General features: G+C 38.1%; 1 protein-coding gene across 1 annotated transcript; it reads left to right on the forward strand.

Annotated features, from left to right (window-relative positions):
- Positions 1-632: 632 nt before the first annotated feature.
- Positions 633-24,288, forward strand: GPI (glucose-6-phosphate isomerase). Its single transcript, XM_009282868.1, has 18 exons — positions 633-676; positions 4,697-4,787; positions 5,736-5,804; positions 8,776-8,895; positions 10,956-11,039; positions 11,131-11,277; positions 13,052-13,123; positions 14,148-14,192; positions 15,030-15,083; positions 16,037-16,097; positions 18,023-18,066; positions 18,294-18,446; positions 18,801-18,930; positions 19,305-19,381; positions 21,399-21,527; positions 22,045-22,120; positions 22,205-22,271; positions 23,840-24,288. Exons 1-18 carry the CDS (start codon positions 633-635, stop codon positions 23,961-23,963), a joined length of 1,587 nt encoding a protein of 528 aa, XP_009281143.1. The 3' UTR covers positions 23,964-24,288.
- The last annotated feature ends 209 nt before the right edge of the window (positions 24,289-24,497 follow it).

Below are 24,497 nucleotides of genomic sequence, written 5' to 3' on the forward strand. Positions count from 1 at the left end.
ATGGGCCCTGGGCCTGCAGATCCCTCCTGAGAGCGCGGCGTGGGCAGCCGGGCGGGCGGGAGCCCCGCCGCGGGGGGCAGGTGCCAGGCGGGGGGGGCCGCTCCTCGGCAGCCCCCGAGGAGGGCGGTCGTGCATGCTCGTCCTTGACTCATCCTTGCAGCAGGGTACGTGCCGGGAAGCACAGCGCCGGGCTGCGGCTCGCACAGTGGCATTGTGGGTCCTTCACTTCTCAGTCTCGCACCCGTGTGCTTAGTCATGATAAGCTCCGTGATAAGATCACGAGGAGCCATCCATCCGTGTGCCCCTACCTGTCAGTAGTACGGCGGTGCCTACCCCTGCCCTGAGATGGGGAAGGGGGGGGGTGTTTAGCAGGTTTAGCCCTACCTTGCCTCATACTCTTCATGTTAACAGAAAATGCATTGCAACATATTTTTGCTAGAGGAGGAAGTAAGATGTGGAAGCAGTACGATAATGTTCAGCAGTCTCATCCTGTAAAGTGGGACTAATGTTTTCTGTATACTGGAGACTGTGATGAGGAGTCATGTGTGCGGTTACATTGTTGGACTACACCAGCAATCTGAAAAGTATAATAACTACGTAGATGCATCCCTGACTTGAGTTTTAAATTGAGCATGGGTAATATCTATATAGTGAGCTTCTGTTCTCAAGTGTTGAGGTAAGACTTGTTGTGTGTATCAAGCTTTTCATTAGCGTCCTAGGTAAAGTGACTTTTCTTTCCTTTTGAGCTCATTGGATACTTCTTTAAATTGTAATTAAACATTACATATGAAGTCCTGCATACAAGAGTTAATGTCATTCGCATTGATGGAAAAGCTATGCTAATTTTTTTGAGTATTGACTTCATCTGGCTCTTCTAACAGAACTTTTTATACTGTTAAAGAACTTTATTAATTTTATCTTACACAAATCTACTAGCTCATCTCTAGTAGATCTAGTTCTGGTTGCAAGTTTTCCTTATCTCCAGTATATCCCAAGAGACTGAATTTGGTAACATCCTTGGAACAAAGGAAAGCTGAAGCAAACTACCTGAATAAATTGAAAGGCATAATCAAGAAGTTTCTTACAAGGTTGCTTCCTGAATGGCTCAAGCGAGTACTCTTACTGGGGATAGCACTGTATCTTAATCTCTTTGGCTGTCACTCTAATATTATCCAAGCTACTTTAACCATAAGATACACCCTCTCAATCTCAAATAGTCTGTATTTAATTGCTCTTGTGAATGCTTAATATACTTAGACTTTTTTTGAGTGTTATGCTGTCACTGTGTACAGTTAACCAAGGAGAAGATATTTGACAGCTGTTGTTTCAGGCACACATACTCATCTCTAATGTGTTTTCTGCATGCTGAAAGTAGTTGGTGTGTCTCCTAGAATGTGTTTATCATATTTTTTGTGAAATATTCTTTACCAAGGTTATCTGTTTCAAATAGCTGCCCAACTTAATGTCCTTTTGTGCTGCCCACAGGAAATAGTTGAAGTGTTTTAAATTCAGTTAATCTATCTTAATCCTTTCTCTTCATGATTTCAGTCCTGTTTCCTGATAAACCAACACATTCTAGACTACCAGGAGAACTTTCTCATAGCAAAATACAATTGCAGAACTGACAGCCTGGGTTAGTTTGACAGATCTGCTTGTAGACTTCTCATTGATTGCCACTTTATGAGCCAGATCAGCAGGATGATGGTAGTTAACATCTGTTGAAAGCCTAAGTGGTCTGGAGGTTTGGCCACAAGGTCCTCGCTGTAGTTTGCACCTCTCTCTTCATGTGAAATTAATCTTTATGAATACATTTCAGTTAGTTCTGCTAGGTATTATCATAAAATCACTGACTATCTCCCTTCCTTTGGAAGGAAAAGAGAAACTTTTACCTGTGTAAAAGTGCTTCCTGATGCTGGTTCTGGAGAAATTTCAGACTGGTGTGAATAACTTCTAATCTGAATATTTTATCTCCGAGCACAAATATCTATTAATGTTATTATAAGAACCTTACACTCACTGTGTCCTACAGACTATAGATAGAAGATCCTGTCTTCCTTTTTTCCTTTTTTCTTCCTCAGAATTTGTATATCCTGTTTTCCTGATGGGGAGTGTAGTCAAACCTGTAGAGTACACCTTTGGCTTGCTTTGCCACCTAAATGTAAGGTCTGGTAGGAACAGTGGGTCTTAAAAACATGGGTTGTTCACTAGAAAAACTGTCCTAGTTTTGAAGGGGTTAAAACTGATATGATGCAGCTATCATAAAACTCAGCAGATAATCAGCATCCAGGTATATATTAAGGTACTCTTGATGCAAATAGCTAGTTCAAGATACAAAGCGCTAGTATTACACTCCTGCTAGTAGGCTTGTCCATTATGAAGGATCAGAAAGAGCCTCCAATCTAAATGGAAGACATGCCACCAGGGAATCCATGTGTAATAATACATTTAGGGGTTACATTCAGCTGCTTTAGTTTGTGTTTAGATGGGAGATAAAATCATTCTGAGATGCTGTGGGTGACCTTCAGATTAAGGGCTGCATCACTTAAATGTGGATGTGGCTTACGTGACAAGGTTCTTGTTCCACCTGCTTAGTGCTGCCATCAGCTGCTGCACTGCAGAATGGGTAGTGTAGCAGAATGCAACTGAGCTGCAGGGTTTGGGGCTTCTGTTTAAATAAAAGTGGATCTCTTGGTGTAAGGGTTTGAGATAAGATTACATTGCCTGCTGTGTGTTCCACCTTGTGTGTGGGGAAGTTAGATCTGGTAGCCATTGCTTGCTTTTTTTGCATGAGATGTTTTGGGATGCCATCTTTCTGCAGTTTCTTCAAATGAGTAGTGATTTGAATCCAGCCAGAATTTCATGGGATACTTTGTCATCTAGGTCTAGTGAGATTGATTTTTTTTTTTTAATTCATAGAAGTAAAATAACAATGAATTGTATAAGTAAGGCATATGTCAGGTAAACATAAAGAAAAGATTGTCAGGATTTCATGGTCATGGAGTAGAACACTGGGAAAGACTATCTGTATTAAACTGTAGATGAGAATTTTATGAGTTCTACTTCTTTAAACTGAAGAAGTATTAGTATACTAATGGCCTTGCTGTATCATTGGGAAAATGTGTTCAAATCTGAGACCTGTCTGTAAATGAATTGCATCAAATCTCAAAGACTTGCAGGACTTGTTCTTATTTTTCTTCTGTATTGTGTCAATAAATAGCAAATTTGGCAGGTTGAGAGACAGCAGTCCTTCCCTTAGCTAACCATATTCCAGGTATCCTTGCACTGGATGGTCAGGGTTTCGGGATTACTGTTTGTAGCCTGCTGAAGAGAAGGGTGATTAACAGTATTGATACTGTTTTTCCTTACTTGCCTTGTGTTCTCACCTATAAAAGAAACGCTCTTCTAAGATTGTGCTTGAAGACACCATCCTGTCCTTATCTAGTGTCTCTTGTATTTTAAGACCAGAAAAAGGACATGTTACTGTGTTTTCCCTCAAGTTAATGAAACCACCCAAATGTCCAGGCCTTGCTGATTATTACTGTTGTTGCAAGTTCAGCTCCATTATTCCTTTGCAGAATCTTGCCTCTGTCATATCTGTTTGCAATAGCAATTATGTGATGGTTTGTCCCTGTGAAGTCTCTGACACACGTGGTCACTAAAATAACAGTGCTTATTTCTGTGTCCAGGTATTGGGAAAGAAAAAGCAGGGGAGATAATGAACAACGTGGAAACATTGAGAATTTAGATGCATGCAATTTCCTGTGGCTTGCACATGCAGAGCAAAAGTGAGAGTAAGATATAAAAGGCCACCTGTGCTTTTATAGAAGGCCTACTGAATTACTTACAGAGCTTCGATTCTTCAGTTTAGAATAAATGTGTATATTTGGCTGTAAATTAGTGCAAAGAAGAAATGGGTAAAAAACTGTGCTGTAAAGGAGAAGTGCTGTAAAGGATTAGAGGGACTGTAGAACTTATCACATAGATACAAGGCTAGTAAATACAAACAGGCTCACTTGATTTCTATTGGACTACCATTTCTGTGTTTCATCTCGGATGTAAACCTAAAAGTGCTTGTATTTTGAAGTGTTAGGCTATAGCTTTCAGATGAGGATTAGTTAAATAATTTGGAGACTTCCACTGAGTCAAAGACAGTGAGACTACATCATGCAGAAATGGGGTTTAATTCTGCATAGTAGTTGACAGAATGCTTCTGTACGTGAAACTGTATAGAATTTTAAATCAGGCTTGTTCAAGTCTCCATATAAAAGAATGACTATTTGTTGAAAGGACCTATAGGAAGACAGTTTAATTTTTTAGCAGCAAAAGAATGTGGTAAGCTTTTTACCTATGATATATTAGGAAAAAGCTAATTATTGCTAGAGAATGCTAGTGGCTCAGTGAAAACAGAATGTGATTGTCCAACTGTGCATTAAATACACTTCATTGTATTTGGACTTTCACAAGCAGAAAGTGGACACTATAATTTAGCTTGTTGAAAATCATGGTCTTCAATTAAAACACACACTAGTAGGTCATTTTATGAAACTTGTGGGGCAAATCAGTCCCTCAGGTTGTCTTTAACTTAGTATAATTAGGATTCTAATTATTTTGTAATCTGTAGAGGAGTTATCATTGTCTTGCTTAAAACAGTCACTCTTCAGGAATGTGTAATTAAACAACCTGTTTGTTTTGACAGCTTGACTCTGAATACTGATCATGGGGATATCTTACTGGATTATTCGAAGAACCTTGTTACAGAAGAAGTGATGAAAATGCTGATGGAACTGGTAACTCTTTAAAATGTTGAATTAATAAACCAAATAATTTTTTTAAAAAAGTTAACTTCTACCTGCAACTGATTATTCTAGCATTGCTTATATACATTTAGCTCTGAATTTGAGACCATCAAAGTTAAAAGGCATCTGTTTACAAATCTTGGCACTGTTCAAAGTCTTGCATTGTCCTTTAGCCCCATGGTACAAGGCCATTTTTCAATGCACAGATCTGTTTCTTGTACAAGATTTGTACAAGATCTTTCTGTGCAAGATTTTTGTCTGTGTAACAGACCAGCTGGCATATGGCATGGTTATTGAGGTCTGCAGTAAAATAAGAAATTCATATACAGTTGTAAGAGAAGGTGATGTCTTCTATACCTGCAGTTGAAACAATTCTTCAAATGTCATGCAGTCTTAGTTTTGAGATTCAATTTCAGTTGATGTATTTTAAGAAAGTCTGTCTCATTAGCTTCAATTTAGCATGGTGTCCATATTTACAACCCTTCTGTAATTATTGTTTCAGCCAAAGGCTTAGACCAGATAGGACACAGATTTTGAAAAAGGGGAGAACTAGCAAAACTAGCTATAACAAAATTACTTTTGCTACTCTTCAGTTTAAAAAAAAAAAAAAATCTAAGCTGGTACATATAATCATTAATGAATCCTGTAGCAGTATGGCAAGATGAAACTGAGTAATTAAGATGGATTCATTGCATCTTGGTCATTTAGCACATGTTACTGCGTAACCTCTTAAGGAAATAAACAGCCTGCATAAAAATACCTGCTTTAAAGTAGGAGAATCAATTTTTATGCTAGAATCTAGTGGGTCTTTTAACCTAATATAATTTTTGTTTCACTGTCTTATGTGGTAAATGTTCACACTCTTTAATGTAGCTGGACCTTTGTAGTGCATGTTGTCTTCCTACTATTAATAAGAGGGATCTATTTTATATTTCTCAGGCAAAGTCAAGGGGGGTGGAAAGTGCCAGAGAGCGCATGTTCAGTGGAGAGAAGATCAACTTCACTGAGGTAAGGCTATTTCTGTCCATGGTTCTTTCTTTCCCCTCAATTGTCCCTATATATTATGGATGTTCATGCATCTGTGTAAGAGAAGTCTTGAAAAAACTTATCCTAATTGCTACTCTGAAATGCTGAGTGGTTGTAATGTTTGCTGCACTACTTAGATGAGAAATTTTTACACCTCTGACAAAAATACAGAAGAAAATGTGTGTGAATAAAGCTATTCAATCCTCCCTTCAACACATATCTTAATTTTTTTTAGAGATTTTGGTGGTTTTTTTTTTTCTTGTCTTCTCTTCCCTCTTTTGTAGAGAGGAAGATGAGTTAGATCTTGCAAAGGCCATGGAACAGAGTATTACATTCCAGGTATCCCTTACATGCTTTTGCCTAATGTCAGTGTTCATAAAGCTTAGTAAACTGCCTACAAAGTTTTAGTGAGGATTGTGTAAGACTTTCTGCTTTGGGTTGTTGATGCTACTTATCTTTGGGTATGTTTAACAGTAGATACTATAAACAATCTTGGGAAATTAGCTGACTATTTCAGTAAGAGGATGAGTATGTTCCTCTTATAGATCTGAAGGTTGTAATTATGATCTTCACTAAAACATACAGAAAACCAACTGTACCCTTTTTCTGAAATAAAAAATAGGATGAAAACTGGAAACTCAACAGTATAGTGTGATTTATTAGTCTGCCTTAAATATTAAAGGCATTTAGTATGTTGAGGTAAATTCACAGCAATCAGTATTTCCTTTGACTTGGTTATTGACTGATTTAGCTGTTGCACAAGCTGTTTGCTTAAAATAATTCAGCAGTTGGACATTGTATTGTTTGAATGCTACATGTTTGTGAAAGTGCACAGGCAGAAACAGATAAAGCTTCACTGGAGAAATGGTTCCTCTTCCTTCTGTATTAATGCCTTCAATTCACAGATGTAATTCTAGTTAGTGAAAAAAGGAAGTGGGAAAAGAGGGTGGTAAGTCTTAAATCTACCTGGCGGATGGTTTTCTCAGATACTGCCTCTCACTAGCCTCATGCAACACAAATTATTATAGGGTTAGCCCATCTCTGACCATATGTTATGGAGTTCCTCTTCATTGTCTACATGAGACCAAACATAGCAGCTGAAGTCTTCTCAAAAGGATGCAATTTTCACAGAAAGCGCTTAAGCACAATATTAAACTGTGATGTGTTTGACTTCTGTTGCTAGCTTCCTATTTTGCTACTGTCTTGATATAGCAACTTTATGTAGCAATTACCTGCATGATAAGTCTTAGAAACGTCTTCTTTATTATCAGGCTGTTTCTCATTTACAGTCAGAAGTTGACTTGGAAATAGGTTTGGTTTGTTTAATTTTTTCTGTTTGTATAGAATATCAAAATGAAGTTGGTTTGGCTCTGGAATATGAGCATGTGGACAATGTGAAATTGTCATGAGACCCTAAAAACAGGATGCCGTCAAACAACATGACTGAATAAACCTAAAGCAGTAAGACAGAAGGGAGGTGCTTAACGGCAAGAACTGACTTGTCCACTACTCTTGTTCTGATTTAGAACATTTTTTAGCTGTTTGTCTTAAGTATTTAAGACTTGTCTGTATTTGGTGCTGCAGGCATTGCCTGTATGGTGTGTGCTTATGTGGAAATTCTTTATAGTGCACCCAAGTGTGTCATTGCCAGGTTTGTCCCAAATGAGTTAAAACTTGCAGCTTGATATGGCACAAAGACAATGCACAAGTGCATTACAAGGTAACTCATATCTGACTGCTCATTATAGGGACAGTCTTCATAGCCCACTTGATATTTAGAAAATACTTCTGTTTAACAGTAGACGTCAGGTCAAATATGACTGCTTCTCTTGATCAAGACAAAGCTTCCTTCAAGCCTGATAGTGAGCAGTATTTACCAAATAGTACCATTCCATGGCTGAGTGTTGCAAAAAAATTGCCTCTGTTCACCCCAAATTTAAGTGGGTACACTTTGATAATTAGCAACTGAAAGAGCTTTTTCATATTCCAAGTCAGTAACCACAAACTCAATGATTTTTGAACTAGCATTTGGTATTTAAATCATAACTTAGCAGTTCATATTGTCTGTGTTGTCTTTGTCTCACAATGCCTCTCATTGTAGTGAGGAACAATGAGGTAGAGCAGACTAATTTTTTAATTTGTTCATTAGTATTGATGATACTCCTTCATTCTGGATTAAAGATGTTACGCTTCTGAACAGGCAAATCACAGGCCAGATTTCAATGCTTTGACTTGTATAACTGTGTATACTAATGTGTGTACTTGTACATACTATGTATACTTGTATAACTAATGTATAACTGTGGAGAATTAATATAATATGGTGCATGCTAACAGATTTTTTCTCATAACTACCACCTACATACCTGGTGTGCAAGTATTCAGGGAACATTTAATTGTGGGCAGTGGATAGAATAATGTGGCTATTGTATTCATTTTTTGCTAAATGTTAAAATACATATTTGTTTCTTCCTATATGAAATGGACTACTCAAGATAATTGAGAAAATGCCAGAGAAAATACTTTGGCTGCTTGTTATAATTGATTTTCAGTATTGTCATTAATAGGAAACAACTTCATCCTTGTATACCTGAAGCATGCCAAAATAATTAAGATCACCGAGTACTGAATATTGCTGAATTCTGAACCTCAGTCATTAAATGCTTGTCAAGGGATTTTGAGCTTTGTTTTCAAAGTAAACAAATAAGCGGTTTGTTTACTTTGCATATTATATGCTTTTGTAAGCCCTCTGCACTGATTCTGTGAAATGAGGGTGATTTAGATAACTGGTGATGAGTGTGTGTATACACACGCAAACTACTGCTCTACTAATTCCAGTTAATCTAAAGGATTTTTAAGTCTTGAAGATTGTACTACTTTCTGGATGAGGCACCTGAGGCCCCTGGGTTTAGCTTGGAAACAGCTTCATCAATTTTTTCCCTTCTTGTTCCAGAACCGAGCTGTGCTTCATATTGCTCTGAGAAATCGTTCCAATGTGCCAATACTTGTAGAGGGGAAGGATGTTGTTCCAGAAGTAAACAAAGTGTTGGACAAAATGAAACACTTCTGCCAGGTATAAAGTACCACCATAGCTTATTTTTCATATATTTGTTCTATACCCAGCCAGGTTCTTACATGTGTATTGTAAAGCATTGTTTGCAGGCTGGTTCACATGAATTATTGTGCCCTTGTTTGAGGTTTGTAATAGTTCTGGCTTAAGCGTGGATTTGGAGCTGGTTTTAGTATGATTCACTTTTCTCTCTCTGTTCACAGTTGGGTTTTTCTTTAATGGGCTCTCTAGATCTTGCACTTTTAGCAGTAATCTTCCGTTTACTTCAGAAGCCTTGTAAATAATTAAGTACCATTCAAATATTGCCTTATTTCTTAATGCCAATTTTTCAACTACTTGACTCTATCAAGTAGAAACTGCCTCTTAAAAATGGTGTGAAATCAGGAGAGAGGTAGAAGCTCCCAGCTCACTTGCAATTTGATTATGCTCTACTTAAATAGTTCCTTAAAGATCTTCTGGTGTGAGGTCAGATTCCTTTATGATTCTATTCTGCTTGCAGCTTTAGCAGCATGAAAGTTTTTTGTTCCCTAGTTGAAGATAATGGTTAACTGCTGCATTTAAATATCATTAATTGTTCTGTGATTCTGTACATATTTAAAATGGAGGCATCTGTCAGATCAGTTGAGGAAATTTTCTGAAGAACTTCCTAGAGCACTCTAACAAAGTCAAATTTATGTGTGATAAAACTAATCAGTAAAAGCTCACCAAATAGTTTTAGTGCATTTTAAACATGGTTGTGAGGAACTGGACCTGCTTGGTTGCTATTGTGAGTCTTATCTGGGTGGTAGTAGCCAGTATCACTGCCAACTCGTACTTGTTAACCTATACAAAATGAGCCTGGATTATGTCCAGTTCCTAATGGATAAAAGCCAAAACCACAATAACTGACACTAATTGGTCTGAATTTGGTACTTTCTTCAGATAAAGTAAGAATTGAATGGCCACAGAAATTCAATGGTCTTTTTTTTTCCACTGTAGAGTTTTTAGCTGATTAAGATTTTGGTAGTGCAAAACAAGAGTTTTCACTGGTGCCACCCTCTTTATTGCTAGATGGTTTCAATCATCAGAGCCTGTGAATATCACTTTCCATGCAGATGTATCTTCTCTGCAAAATAAAAATCTTGTTAAGCAGTTCCTTTGGAAAGATTAACAAAGATGCTTGTTTCAGTTGGGATTTTAAAAACATGGCAACATCATCTACAGGTTACAGGAATGGTGTATACTAAAAATGGATTTTCTGTTTGGAAGAACAAAAAACTTTAACTTAAACATCTGTAGGGAAGGAGAGCAACTATCGGCATAACCAGGTGATTTGCTGTAGAAAAATTGCTTTAGAATTGGGGAATGTATGTAGAAGTGTGCATGATACTAGAAAGATTCCTTTTGTGATTGGAACAAATTTATTGCATAGGTGGTACATGATGGACAAAATTCAATGCAGTGTTTTGATACTACTTAATGATTGTAATTGTCAGAACTCTCAGTAACTGTTAAAACAGCAAGAATAGTGGAAACCTGTACTATGTGTTGTTAAGGTGAAGCCCAGAAATAAATCGTAATGCAAAACATACATGCAATAGAAAAGCTTTTTGGATGTTTGGTTTGCCTGTAAATCTCTCTCCATGGCTTTATTCATATTTTAATGTCTTCCATTTTAGTGAGTGAAGTTGCTTCTAATTAAAGACATTTAAAGAACCCCTTCAGGTTCAAATATTTGTCGCAAATAGTTTAATGCCCAAGGTGTTTTAATTTTTAGCTTGATTTCTCTTGCCTTTGCCAACACTGTTGTAAATGCTGTAGCAGTCCACACAGAAGGAGTTTGATCTTGCAGTGTGTTTTTTAAATACGTGCATTAGACTTCTGACACTTAAAGTATCTTAGACATAACCAAATGTGGAGCTAAGAAGGTAGCTTTGAGTGTAGGCTTTAAAGTCCAGAAGCTTGAAAGTTGTCTTTGGAGACTTTCTGTAACAATGCCTGAAAACACAGCCTATTTCCAATGTTAGAATCACTAACTTTAGTGTAAGTATAACATAGTCATTGCAGTATTTTTCTTGCCACAGAGAGTGCGTAGTGGTGAATGGAAAGGCTACACTGGAAAGGCAATCACTGATGTGGTCAATATTGGGATTGGTGGCTCTGACTTGGTAAGCTCTTGACTTCTATACATCTTCCACATCTTTTTGTGCATGTACATGCTTGTAATGAAGATAAAATCTAATTGTTGCTTCTATCCAGGGCCCTCTGATGGTAACTGAAGCCCTGAAACCATATTCCAAGGGAGGCCCTCGTGTTTGGTTTGTATCCAACATTGATGGTACTCATATAGCCAAAACCCTGGCTGAGCTTAAAGCAGACACTACACTCTTCATTGTTGCATCAAAGGTATGTCTAGTATAAGCACTGGGGTGTGACCCTCTCTAACCATAAAGGATTCAGTCAGAATAGAGATCTGTCCACAGGAGGCTCTAGATCAGGGACTTCAAGTGTGGACTATTTCTAAACAGGTCTGCTGTGATTCATCCTAAACTTGCAGTACAAGCTTGTGTTGCTACTGAAATACTTAGGGATCCAGAAGACAAGTGCTGAAAATGACTTAACCTAAACAAGTAAGACACATGAGCAATTTCATGTTGTCTAGGGTGTGTTTCTCAGTCAACACAAGTTTAAGCTTTATTCACAAAAGTTTATTTTACTGTACTTCTCTGTGGGTTAAATGTAGGATCCTATGTAGTTTTTCTTCGAAATTCAAGATCTTGTTGTCTCATTCCTTACTTTTATTTAAAGTTACTTTTGGTCCTTTATCTTAAGTACAGTGTTACTTGTTAAATGCTGGTTTTTGCATTAATGAATTGCATGTGGTTTGGGAATCATCATTCTGTTTTAGGGTAGCAACAAAATATCTTCACCAAATAACTTATATGTTGAGTTCCTTGAGCACTATAAATCTAAGCTTCTTTACTTACAAAGAGTCGGTAAAGATAGCCTGCTGGGTAGTTTATAAGATGACACTTATTTCTGAATACAGACTTAATAGCTGCCTTTTTTTAAGCCTTGGCTTGCTAATAACTTATTCTGGAAACATAATTGCTAACTGCCATCTTCCTTTGAGGAATGCTTCTGTCTTAGCAGAGAAAACTGATGAAGACAAACTTCATAGTTATGTAACTTGGGTCATCTTCATTTGTAAAGCACAGTAGAACCTTTTTGCTGTTGAAGACAGAATCTGCAACAAATGAACATGTGTGTAAGGCTGGCCATGCTCTACGGTGGAGCTCATTATCTTATCTTGGCAATATTGCAGCTGAGCAACAACTTACGAAGTAATAAGGAAACTTCACAAAGTAATACTAATGGTCACTTTGAATAATTGAGTTCAAGGGTCACGGTTCAAAGGCTTAGAAGACCGCCAGATTGAAAGAGTAACACTTCAATTTCTGTTTGCCAGACTGTAGTTAGATAATTGGATATATTTGGAAGAGGATGAATGGCATTTTTTCATTTTCTGCAACAGGCTTGTGTTTCATAATGAAATATTTCTGGAGATGGATGAGAGTAGGTTGAATCTAGTGTTCACCCTTAAAGCTAAATTTTGATGGTTGAGTAAATCAGAATGGTTGTAGATATTTGCAAAACTGCATGACTGAACTTCTGTGCACACTTCATGAAGCAGGAAAATGTTTTCCTCTAATCAGCAAAACAAAATTATGACAAGAGTCTTAGCAGAAATGAGTGTTCCTCCATGAAAAAGTAGGAATTGAAGAACAAGAGGACAATCCAGCTAGGTTATCCTGTTTTAATGCTCAATTAGTTCCTTTTTAGTTGAATGGTAGAACTTCTACTTTAGTCTGTCACTAAATATGAAAATTACAGTCTTGAGGTTTTGCATAACAGTTTGGAGGGGGAGGTAGGAAATGTGGGGATAATTATTCCAGTTCCAGATATATGCTAGTTTAAAACTAGATAGGTAAATCTAGCAACACTAATCTTTACTGGATTGATAAGCTTGCTTTTTTGCTGAAATCTGGCAGCAGCTGTCTGTTATGAACATCTAGAATCACTCTGCTCTGATTATCTGGAACATGATGTTTTAGCAACCTGAACTTGTTTCAATTTTAAGTACAGTGTTTTACATACTTCCTTGTTTTATGATGTGCAGACTTTCACCACCCAAGAAACTATCACCAACGCAGAAACGGCTAAAGAGTGGTTCTTACATGCTGCTAATGATGTAAGTCTAATATATTTAGGTTACGTAACAAAATGCAACAGCTTTTCATTGTGCAGTTTCTCCCTGGTCATTCTGTGTGCTTTGGAGCAGAGCCAATAGCTGCCCAAACATAAGCTCAGCAAATGCTGTACATAAAACATTTCAGTGCTTCATGGTTAGTGACAGGCTGTTATGTCTGATCAAAGTGATAAAACCACTAGTTCTTCATTATAAATGGCTGTCATGCATTGTTCCCCCAAATCCTGCCTGTTAAGTAATAAAGTGTAGCATTTACCTTAGAGCTGGCTAATAATTTGGTGGAACCACTGACAGGGAAATCCAAGAATATGGTGTTTATGTGGCATTACCTTCCAATTCTTGGCAAATATTTAAAAACTAGAAATTAAGCTATGGTTGGAGTGATATACTGACATTTCTATGGCAGATGGCTGTGCTATGAATAGAATCCTTGTATTTGGCTCATTCTCTCCTATTTCTAACCTTTAAAAGAAAAAAGCAGATACTGCCTGCTCAGGTTAAGATGGTCTTTAATCTGTTCCAGTCAGGGTAGCTGTACTTAGTTTGAAAGCTGGGCTTTGAAATTCCTTGTTACACTACTGTTGCAGACAACTCATCGTTGTTCACCAGAACACTTAGGGAAAGACCAAAGTCTAAATCTGGAGTTTGAGATTTATCAGTAATTCCAGTTGTCTTGATCTTTTGACCCTAGCTGGAAGGGTAGCACATGTACAACAAATTCCATCTGCTCCAAAGTGGTATTACTGATGTTCCAAACCAGTAACATACTCTTAGAGCAGGACACTATTTCCTTAAGTAGTGACTGCTTCCAGAGGGCTTCATGAGAATATTATCAGAATATTATCTTCAGACAGGCATGCTGCCAAATCCCACATTGAATGTGAATAAGATGATTTCAAGTTGATAACGGTATTTTGTTTAAGTGTAAATGGTAGCAGATCAGCTTTATGACCAGAAATCAAAATAACTAGCATTCTAGATCTAACAATCTGTTTATTTTATTAAGCCTTCAGCTGTGGCCAAGCATTTTGTTGCCTTGTCTACCAATGGTGTAAGTATAACAAATCTATTACTTTTTTCTATGTACCTTTAAGATAGGCTTCCTTACTGGATTTAAGATGAGGCTATCTTTTAAGACACCATTACTTCAATACCAATAAGTTAGCCTTCCTCTTGAAAGGAAGCATGTTTTTTCTACTGAAAATAACTGGAACACTTCCAGAGTAATGAACTGTAGCAAGATTGGACCTTCATTATAGATTTGTGCTTTTTCTGCTAGAGCTTTAAATCTGAAATCAAGATCTCTTATTCTTGAAATGACTGTCCTGTTACTAATGAGTGTTACCTGTAGCTGTTTAAGTGTGTGTGAATGCAGTTATATGGAAAAAATGTTACTCTCCTAGACTCCTCAAAGTAAGTGCTGAAGTGATGCAGGTAGTTTGTGTGAATAATCTGTAGCATATGATGTACCCTGATGTGGTGTTTCATGCAGAAGTATGAAGTAGAGAGACCAATAGCACTTAGAAAAAGACTGCAATAATTGAGAGGTTGTCAGGTACTGTGGTGTGAAGTTCCTTGCTTCTATTCTGGTTCTGTAAAATGTAAACTGAATGTCAGTTGAACTCTTTACTATATTGCCACTTTGATCAGAAAATGAGTGTGTGTCACTGATATTATTTGAGACTACTGAATAGTGATAGCTTCATTTCTAGAGATCACTATACTTTTTTCTGATGGATGCTATGTATTTTTAAAGTAGAGGATGTAGTTGGGGAATTGTGTATTTAATATGTACCCAACTTGTGTTTTTTATTTGCTAGACATAAAGCTTTTTAAGAATGTTGGGTTTACTTATGGTGTTCTTACATGCTTTTTTCTTTTATTCTAGCCTAAAGTTAAAGACTTCGGAATTGACCCAGAGAATATGTTTGAGTTTTGGGATGTAAGTAAATGTCTAATGTTGTGTGGTAGATGTTAACTGTTAGAATAATCTAACTTGCTTCAGAAAATGTTAACTAGATGTCAGGAAACTGCCAAAACACCTAAATTATGGTAGTTGTATTCTCTGTACTGAAACATCTGAAAACTCATAACTAAAGGCAAATTGAGAACATGTCAGGCAAACAAAACAGTCGTCTTTCTTGGCCATTCCATTAAAATCCTGCAGTCAAAGGTCTGAAGAGGAACATTCTATATTCCTGGCTGTCTAATCAGCTGTTGGGTAACAGGAGATACAAGTCTTAGTTTATTCCTCTGTGTAAGTAGTTATTATAAGCTGTGACATTTGACTGTTGGGGTCTACTGTATATAATCTAGGCCTGTAAAGGTCAAACATCAGAAATGGGAGCCTAATTTTATAGCAGATGCATATTTTAAGTATACTGCCCTTAGTCTTGGCCCTTATACTTAATCAGGAATAGGTTGGTTTATGTCTCATTGACTATGTGACAATTGACTATGACAAACAAGATTTAAAGCTGCTGTTCAGAAATTATCTAGAGCATTACCTTTCCCTAGCTAGTGTCATAATCTTGCTGAAGCAGGCTTTACCTATAGAAGAGTGATATTAGGAAAGCAGTTAATACAAGCTGCAAATTTAGTATTTGGAAGTGAAATGGAATCGTCAAGGGATCTGCTTCAACAGGTGTTATAAATCAGACAAGTGGGATAACTTTCAAGTCTCAAAAAATGCATACTTAAGGATTCATTAGAGGGCTACTGTAATGTTCAAGTTCCCTTGACCATGCCATATAATGTGTAGTGAATTATCACCAGAAAGAATATTGATTTTGCTGAAAATAGTCTAAACACATGCTGCTATTTCCTAATAGTTTGAATAAGTTTGAATTTAAAAGCCTTGCATATCTCCTGTCTAAACCAATCTCTTGTTTTCAGTGGGTTGGTGGCCGCTACTCTCTGTGGTCTGCCATTGGTCTTTCCATTGCCCTGCATATTGGTAGGTATTCCTATGATGTAACAATGCCAAGAATTAATCTGTTTGCTTCAGGAATGTAACTACAAAGTGCATTAACAATAGTGGATTGTGGACTAGATTTGAAGCAAATATTTTACCCAACCTACTCTGAGTAGTTGGATGTTTGTGCTACAAAACAATCTGTAATGTAAGGGAAACACTGAGATTTTAGTACTGTACATGCAGTTTTGGAAATTACCCATACTTAGGTACAAATAGTCAAATTGCATCTCTTTAGTACTTGCATAGCCAAAAGTGCCTGATTTATGTAAAGCCATGTCAGTGTTGAAAATTAGACCTTGCAACTGACTTTCCTAAACTGTTTAAGAGTAGGGTATTTAGTTTCTGTGAGTACATACACAACTAAACATCGAAATCCTATGTCTCCAGTTCTGCATACGAGCTCTGTTTAGCCTTAACTATTTCCTTCTCCTATTACTTCCTTTTGTCCCCAGTACTTGTTCTTCTAGGCTATAGGGCCTGATGATACAGAAATGCTGTTTCTATCTGCAGTTGATTGTGGAGCAAACGTAGACCCCCTAAATTGATCCCAACCTACTTGTTGTATTGTTATGGGATAGCATTGACATTTCTGCTGCAGATCCTGAATGCAGGTGGAGAGTACAAAGAGCTCTAAGAATCGTAGAGTCATAGAATAGTTTGACCTCTAAAGGTCATCTAGTCCAACCCCGCTGCCGTGGGCAGGGACATCTCCAACTAGATCAGGTTGCTCAGAGCCCCGTCCAACCTGACCTTGGATGTTTCCAGGGATGGGGCATCCACCACCTCTCTGGGCAACCTGTGCCAGTGCTTCACCACCCTCAGCGTAAAAAAATTTCTTCCTTTATATCTAGTTATATCTAGAACTGCTGTTTCTTGGTGAGCAGGCTGTTCAGCAGCCTTGCATTTATGCCCTCATCACTTCTTTCAGATATTTAAAGTCTGAAACTGTAATGTCATTTTTCTAAATAAAAGCTGGAATTCCCTTAGACTGAGGTTAGAAGAAAAACATTGGTTTTGGCATTTTTGGAATGATATGACTAGGAGTTGTCATGTGTAGAATAACCTATGTGATCAGCAAAATGAACTTCAGTCAAGCACTTACTGTTTTGTCTGCAATAAACCGTTCATCTCTGCTGTCAGACAGATTTGGTGCTGACTGCTGACATGCCAGTCTATCTGCACTTCTTGCTCTTACATCCTTCACCTCCCAAAGCTGGCTTCTGACCATAGGTAGAGCTGCTGCTTTGATTGCTGAACACTTCACCACCATCTCCATTTTTCCATATAAGAATCAGGATTTCTGGCTTTGCAGGAGAGGATGGTATTCGTTAAACTACTCATTAGTGAAAATGAATGGTGATTTAAATACCCTAATTATAGAGCAAAGAAAAATCGGGTGAATTGTTAAGAGAACAGGGAAGTGGGGGGAATCTTTCTCTTTGGGAAGACCTTATTACAGTTGTTTCTCCTCAGATCAACACAGAAATCCCTGCTGTACTTACTAGCCTTGCCCTCTTTTTGGGGGGGATGTTTCTCCCACTGTGGCTAAGTGACTAAGTGTTCAAACTTGCTGAAAACTATGTAGCCTTTAATACAGAGCCTGGCTTTAATGCCTCTGTTTTCCTTCCAGTTGCTCATTGTGCCTGAATGGGGACTTTAGGCAAAGGTTTTTGAAGTATATTTCAAGAAGCTGGACTTGCTCTGAAGTCCAGGCTTTAATCATAACTAAATACATCTGGCTTATGGGATGCAAACTTCAGAAGTCAAAGTGCAACTTTAAACTCAATTAGTAGTTGGGAGCCTTGCTGCATACAAAGAATCGCAACTGTTTTATGATTGTCTCTACAAGAAAAATCAAGTTTCAGTTGTAATAGTAAATACAAACTGACTTTTTCCCTTGTTAGGTTTTGACAACTTTGAGAGCCTGCTTGCAGGAGCCCACTGGATGGTGAGTGTGGGATGCCTATTTCAGATTTGTTCCTCTTAACAGAGTTGTTAGTAAGGTAACTGAAGGCAGGTTGGTTTCTGAAGTTCCCATGTCCTCTCAATGCTTCTAAAATGGCTGTGCTTGGGAAGCTCTCCCTGGATCAAAACAACAATAAAAACAATTTAAGAGTTGAGAGGGATGATGATTGCTTTATCAAAAGTGTAATTCTTTTCCTTTGTGTCACATAGGATAATCACTTCCACACTGCCCCACTGGAGAAGAACATGCCTGTTCTGTTGGCCATGCTAGGGGTCTGGTATATAAACTGCTATGGATGTGAAACCCATGCCCTTCTGCCCTATGACCAATACATGCACCGCTTTGCTGCCTACTTTCAGCAGGTAAGGCTCAGGAAGAGTAAAGGTTTCAAGAGGCAAATACATAGATATGCTTCTGTCCTGGTTCTAGAACCTGAATGCATGTTTCTAGGTTAAAATTGCAATCACTTAAATTCATGTAATCAAGGGCCTAAAGAGACTGGTGCCAAGATTGATACCAGCTTATTTGCTCAGTTAATTTAGAGACTTTTTTCCTCAGACATCCATTATCTTGGTGTCCATAAATTAAGCAGCTATATCCCTGATACTTATGAAATTTCCATAAACAAGAAGCACTCATAGTTGACGCATGTATGGAAACTTGTACTGATACTGTGGTTCTGCAAGAAAGGTGATGCTGCCCTTCCCTTCTTTTAGGGTGATATGGAATCTAATGGCAAATACATTACCAAGAAAGGCTCTCGTGTGGACTACAGTACTGGCCCTATTGTGTGGGGAGAGCCTGGCACCAATGGGCAGCATGCTTTTTACCAGCTTATTCATCAAGGTAAACTGAAACTATTCAATACCTTGTTTTGGAATTAAATTCTGAATGTCTACAAAGCTGGAAGAGTCTGCAGAATTGACATTGGTTTAGAGGTTGGGCTCTTACCTAACCTAGCATCACATTGCTATGGTGCTCTTAATTAGCGGCTTTAGAATGCTATAAGATGCAGGTTTTAACTCTACAATAAGGAGTGTCAACTGAAGCTGAAACTACTGAGCTGTATTGTCACTTCCCACTGCTGTTAATAACAAAAAGCTTTTTTAGAAAGGTTTTTGAAGTGGCAGAGTCTTCCAGTAATGCTGAAAATGGGGTGAGAATTGAAGATTTTCTAAGACTTTTCTGTTGCAGGGTTATTAACGTGGCTTTTCTTATAGGAACTCGCATGATTCCCTGTGATTTTCTGATCCCAGTTCAGACCCAGCATCCAGTCAGAAATGGCTTGCATCACAAGGTAATAAGTTTTCTCAGGGCACCTGTATCTTCTTGTCGCTGAAGGCATTGAAGCTTGTTCAGTGTTGCAGTGTGCGAGATTTCTAAATGTCCCTTTGAAACTATACACATAGGCTCTATGAACATTCACAATAGGTTTGAAAATATCTAAATTATAATTACGTATTATATGTAATACAGTGGTATTTTTGTTCTTGAAGAAATTGCAGCCGCAGTTCTTGAGACAGATCAATGGTGTGGCCTGTTGGCCTACTGAGGCTGGAAGGAGTTGAGCAATTAAGTATTTGGAGAGAAAATTCCTTGTAGGAATTGTAAGGAGTATAATTCATGCAGAGTAGGAAGAACCAAATTCTCAGCTGATGAAAATTTCCTTGGAGATGCTGTTGCAAGCCTTAAACTCTGGGACAAAATTTAATGAGTATGCTAGCATGGCTAGGGTGATAGCTTTCTACACATAGATATCTTTTTTAACCAGTCCAATTTTTTTAGCCTAATGCTAAAATCCAACTAAGGATTTCCAGTGAACCATGTCTAACAATTTAAGTTCCATAGGTGGAAACACGTCCAGGTCTACTACTTACTGCATACTTCAGAAAAAGCATGTTTCCTCACTAAATTTCAGTCTTGTCATGATTTCAGATTACAAGTGCTATTTAAATTGTGTAATAGTAATTTTTTTGTCAAGTAACACCAGTACAGGTGAAAGTTTTAGAAGATGACTTTGCAAAAGAAGGGAAGAAAAGGTTTAATTTGACTGTAGATGTAGTAAAGAGTTTGTCTTCAATGTAACGGGTAGGACAAAACCACACGTGAATTTGCAAGCTAACATGAGGCAGGGAATAGGAAACTACAAACTTCTACTGTATTGGTAGGGATTGGTATGTGGTATGCTGTGAGGATTTTCCTTCATATAGAGTAAGTACATCTTAGTTGGTTACCTTTGACCAATCTTTGTACCTGTGTCGTGGTTTAACCTCAGTTGGCAACTGAGCACCACACAGCCCACAGTGGGATGGGGGAGAGAATTGGAAGAGTAGAAGTGAGAAACTCATGGGTTGAGATAAAAACAGTTTAATAATTGAAATAAAATAATGATGACAATAATAATAATGATGATAATGTACAAAGCAAATGATGCACAATACAATTGCTCACCACCCGCCGACCGATGCCCAGTCAGTCCCCGAGCAGTGGCCCCCCCTGCCAGCTTTCCACAGTTTATGTACTGAGCATGACGTCACATGGTATGGAATGTCCCTTTGTGCACCTCCAGCCTTCTCAGTCCGGCAGAGCAGGGAAGCTGAAAAGTCCTTGACTAGTGTAAGCACTGCTTAGCAACAACTAAAACATCGGTGTGTTATCAACATTGTTCTCACCCTAAATCCAAAACACAGCACTGCACCAGCTACTAGGAATGAAATTAACTCTATCCCTGCCAAAACCAGGACAACCTGACTTTCCGTGCATATAGTGTAGCATGGGATAAAAGTATAGACTATACTGGGTGAAAGGGGTGTGTGAAATCCTGGCTCCGTTGTTCTCACTGGGAGGCTTGCTGTCAGTTCCAGCGGGGGCAGGATTCTGCAAAGCAGTTCTGGGTGTCTTTAGATATATGACCTATTAAAATAGTAATCAAGTTTCCTGGCACTCTGAGGCTTTCCGTGCATATAGTGTAGCATGGGATAAAAGTATAGACTATACTGGGTGAAAGGGGTGTGTGAAATCCTGGCTCCGTTGTTCTCACTGGGAGGCTTGCTGTCAGTTCCAGCGGGGGCAGGATTCTGCAAAGCAGTTCTGGGTGTCTTTAGATATATGACCTATTAAAATAGTAATCAAGTTTCCTGGCACTCTGAGGTAAAAAGCAATAGTAAGCATGGTACAGTTAAAACTACTGCACATTTTATTGCCATAGTGTTAAAAACAAGAGCTGTAACTCTAGACTAGGTCTTGGTCAAGATTCAAGCACTATTCTAGCTAAGGAAACAGTAGCTCGAGTTGATTTTATTTTTACTTGCTAGATCCTTTTGGCCAACTTCCTTGCTCAGACTGAGGCCTTGATGAAAGGAAAGACTGCTGATGAAGCGCGTAAGGAACTACAAGCAGCAGGACTGAGTGGAGATGCTCTGGAGAAGCTTCTTCCCCATAAGGTAACCAGGCTTTGGCACTTGACAGCTGTTTTGGTCTGCTTGATGGAGTTTGCTAATGGGGCAGTGACCTCCGGTGGCTGTCAAGTGCTACTGTCCTGACAGCTGTGAAGGTTGTGTTAACAGGTTCTACCTTGTCAGGCTTGTCAGGTCTAGTGGAGCAGCCTGTGAATGGCACTCCTGCTAAAGCATGCTGATCTGGAAGCCTTTTGAGGCATTTCAGAGAAGATGAGCTATCTCATCACTGCCCCTGGGATATTGACTTGTGCTTTACTTCTTACTGTAGCCCATAGTAGCTAGTAATGGTGCTTGGAGATAACACTTTGCCATTGTGTTTGTAATAAAACATGAAAATGATACAATTTTATGGTTGAAGTTGTTAGCCTTTAAAGCCTTCAGGATTTTGTATTTGCTGCTAATACAAATAACCCAATGTCAGCTATAAGGAAAATATAAACTGCCAGTTTCTGGTGTGAGTTTTACAGCATAGTAGATAACAATGTAACTTTTGTTTTGAAAGGTCTTTGAGGGAAATCGACCAACCAATTCCATCATGTTTACAAAACTCAACCCATTCACTCTGGGAGCCATCATTGGTAAGTAAATAGATCTCTCATCTGTGAATGCTTGTTAAGACTTTCTGATAAACTTTATTGATAAATCTTTTTTTCTGCTTATAGCCATGTATGAGCACAAGATATTTGTTCAAGGAATTGTCTGGGATATTAACAGTTATGACCAGTGGGGGTAAGTCTCTTTGATCTGTTTCATGTGTACTTACTGGCTGTGGTATTCCTTAATCTGTCATGACTTAGAGAAAAGACAATGAAAAAAATAAGTGTTACGCTTAAAGCAAATGATTATAGGACAGTTTTAAATGAAAACAGGTTTTCTGAGGATAGGTCACCACGTATCCTTGTTTAGCCATGCATAATGACTTTGTAGATACAACTTTAGCTAAGGATCTTTGTTTAGTTTGATTTTAAAAAAAAAAAAACTATGAATGCAGAAAAGAGGCAGTAATGAATAAAATAGTCAAGCAGGCTGCACACATGCTCTGAGAATTAGAAAGGGAAATTCTTTTCCCTTATAGAAGGGGAAAAAGAATTATTTTACCTCTGGAAACACTTAGTAGGCAGTTTGAATGGTATTTGTTAAGCAAAAGACTGACCACCTCTTAATTTTTCCTATACTGGAGATACAAGAACATTCTTGGCAGATGTCTTCATACATAGGAGCCCTAGGTCTAATGCAGGCTGCACCTGTGACCAAGGATCGTAGTAGAGCTCCATGTGGAGAACAGCAGCTTCACAAGGAGTTTGTCACTTTGTCACCTTCAAATAGAAGACTTAATCAGGAGCTAATCAGATTCTTCTAATCTGTAGTAATATTAACTGTACAACATACTGTATGAAGACTTATGCAGGAGAAAAGGATTGGGAAATGAGTAAGATTTTTCAGGTAAAACCTGCCTATGCTGCGAGGCGTTATTTTGAAGAGAAAGTTTGCTCTACAGGCCTAGAATAGCATTTACACTAAGCTCTCTTAAAGGCTGAAGGGTAGGTCTTTCTTTGTATATGTTTTCTTAGAGCTATGCTACCACAGCAAGTTCTTTAACTAAAATGTTGTAGTAGAAACTGAAAATGGAAGACTGTCTAATAAAAGCTGATGTCTGCTATAAACTCTGAAATCAGGATTGGGATAGGAGTAAGTACAGCTTTTACTGTAACATATAAAAATCTAGAATGGCATCCAAAACTAACTATGGAATGTGGGGATGCTGTAGAACCAGCCTAGTTTCTTGCAGCTGTTGGAATATCCTAGATTCTTACCCTGTCTGTGGCTGTAACTCCTGGATAGCATGCTGTAGTGTTGGGGAAGGCTTTCAGGCCTGCAGCTCAGCTGTTGTTTATTGTCTTGGTGCTACAAATCAGTGTTCTGAGTGATGTCATGTTCAACAGTGGATGGTAGCAAGCTGAATGCATTCTGCATTGGGGCAGGCTGCATAACACAAACTAGTACTGAAGGGGAAAAGACTGCTTAACTTTTAAAACAAAACTTACTCTTTTTAGACATCCTGTAATTTGAGAGCTGTCTGTTCAGCTAAGCAGCTGTGAGAACTCCAGTTTATGAATGGCACTGAGTTGAATGATATTAACTTCGTCAGTAATTTTGTGAAGGGAAGAACATTCATCAGTGTTCACTGTCAACTTACTTTTTACTGGCACCTATTTTTAATGTCAATGACTTATAGTAAGTACTGTAAGTTGTTAACACTAATGTTTTTCTTTCTTCTTCTGCTTTTATAAATGCAGAGTTGAGCTTGGAAAACAACTTGCCAAGAAAATTGAGCCTGAACTGGAGTCAGATGCTCCAGTGACATCTCATGATAGCTCAACAAACGGGCTAATCAATTTCATCAAAAAACACAGAGCCTGAAATGAATGATTTGGAGGACATCGACAATCTAACCACCGAATACCCAAATCTGTTGTAGTTGTGCTTTTTAGCCACTTATAACAAAAAATAGCACTTTACAGATGTAGCTTCTTCACTTGTTGCAGTTAATCTTGTTGCGTCAAGTGTTACAAATGAAAACTAGTTTTGTGAAACCCAGAGATCGTATAGTTGCTTTCTATTTTTGTGGCTGTTAATCTGTAAAGTGCAGCTGGTATGCTCCTCAGTTCTTACCCTTCAACTTCCTTAAAGATGATCACGTACTGATATTAGAAAATAAAAGGTATGATGGATGAGTAAAACTTCTTCACTCTGTATCTTTAAAGTGCAGACCTAGTGACATTTGCCTCACTGACTGTGTAAGGTCCTCTGAAGCCAAGTAAGCTAACTTCTGTCTCTTTGGACTGGTTCTGCTGTAAGCTGGAAACTAGAATGTGTTCAGAGAATCAAATCTACAGCTGTAGATTGTTCATATTACACGATTTGATGCATTTGAGCAAGATACAGATTTTTTTC

This window comes from Aptenodytes forsteri, unplaced genomic scaffold (assembly GCF_000699145.1).
Source record: "Aptenodytes forsteri isolate BGI_AS27 unplaced genomic scaffold, ASM69914v1 Scaffold70, whole genome shotgun sequence".
NCBI classification, from domain to species: Eukaryota; Metazoa; Chordata; class Aves; order Sphenisciformes; family Spheniscidae; genus Aptenodytes; species Aptenodytes forsteri.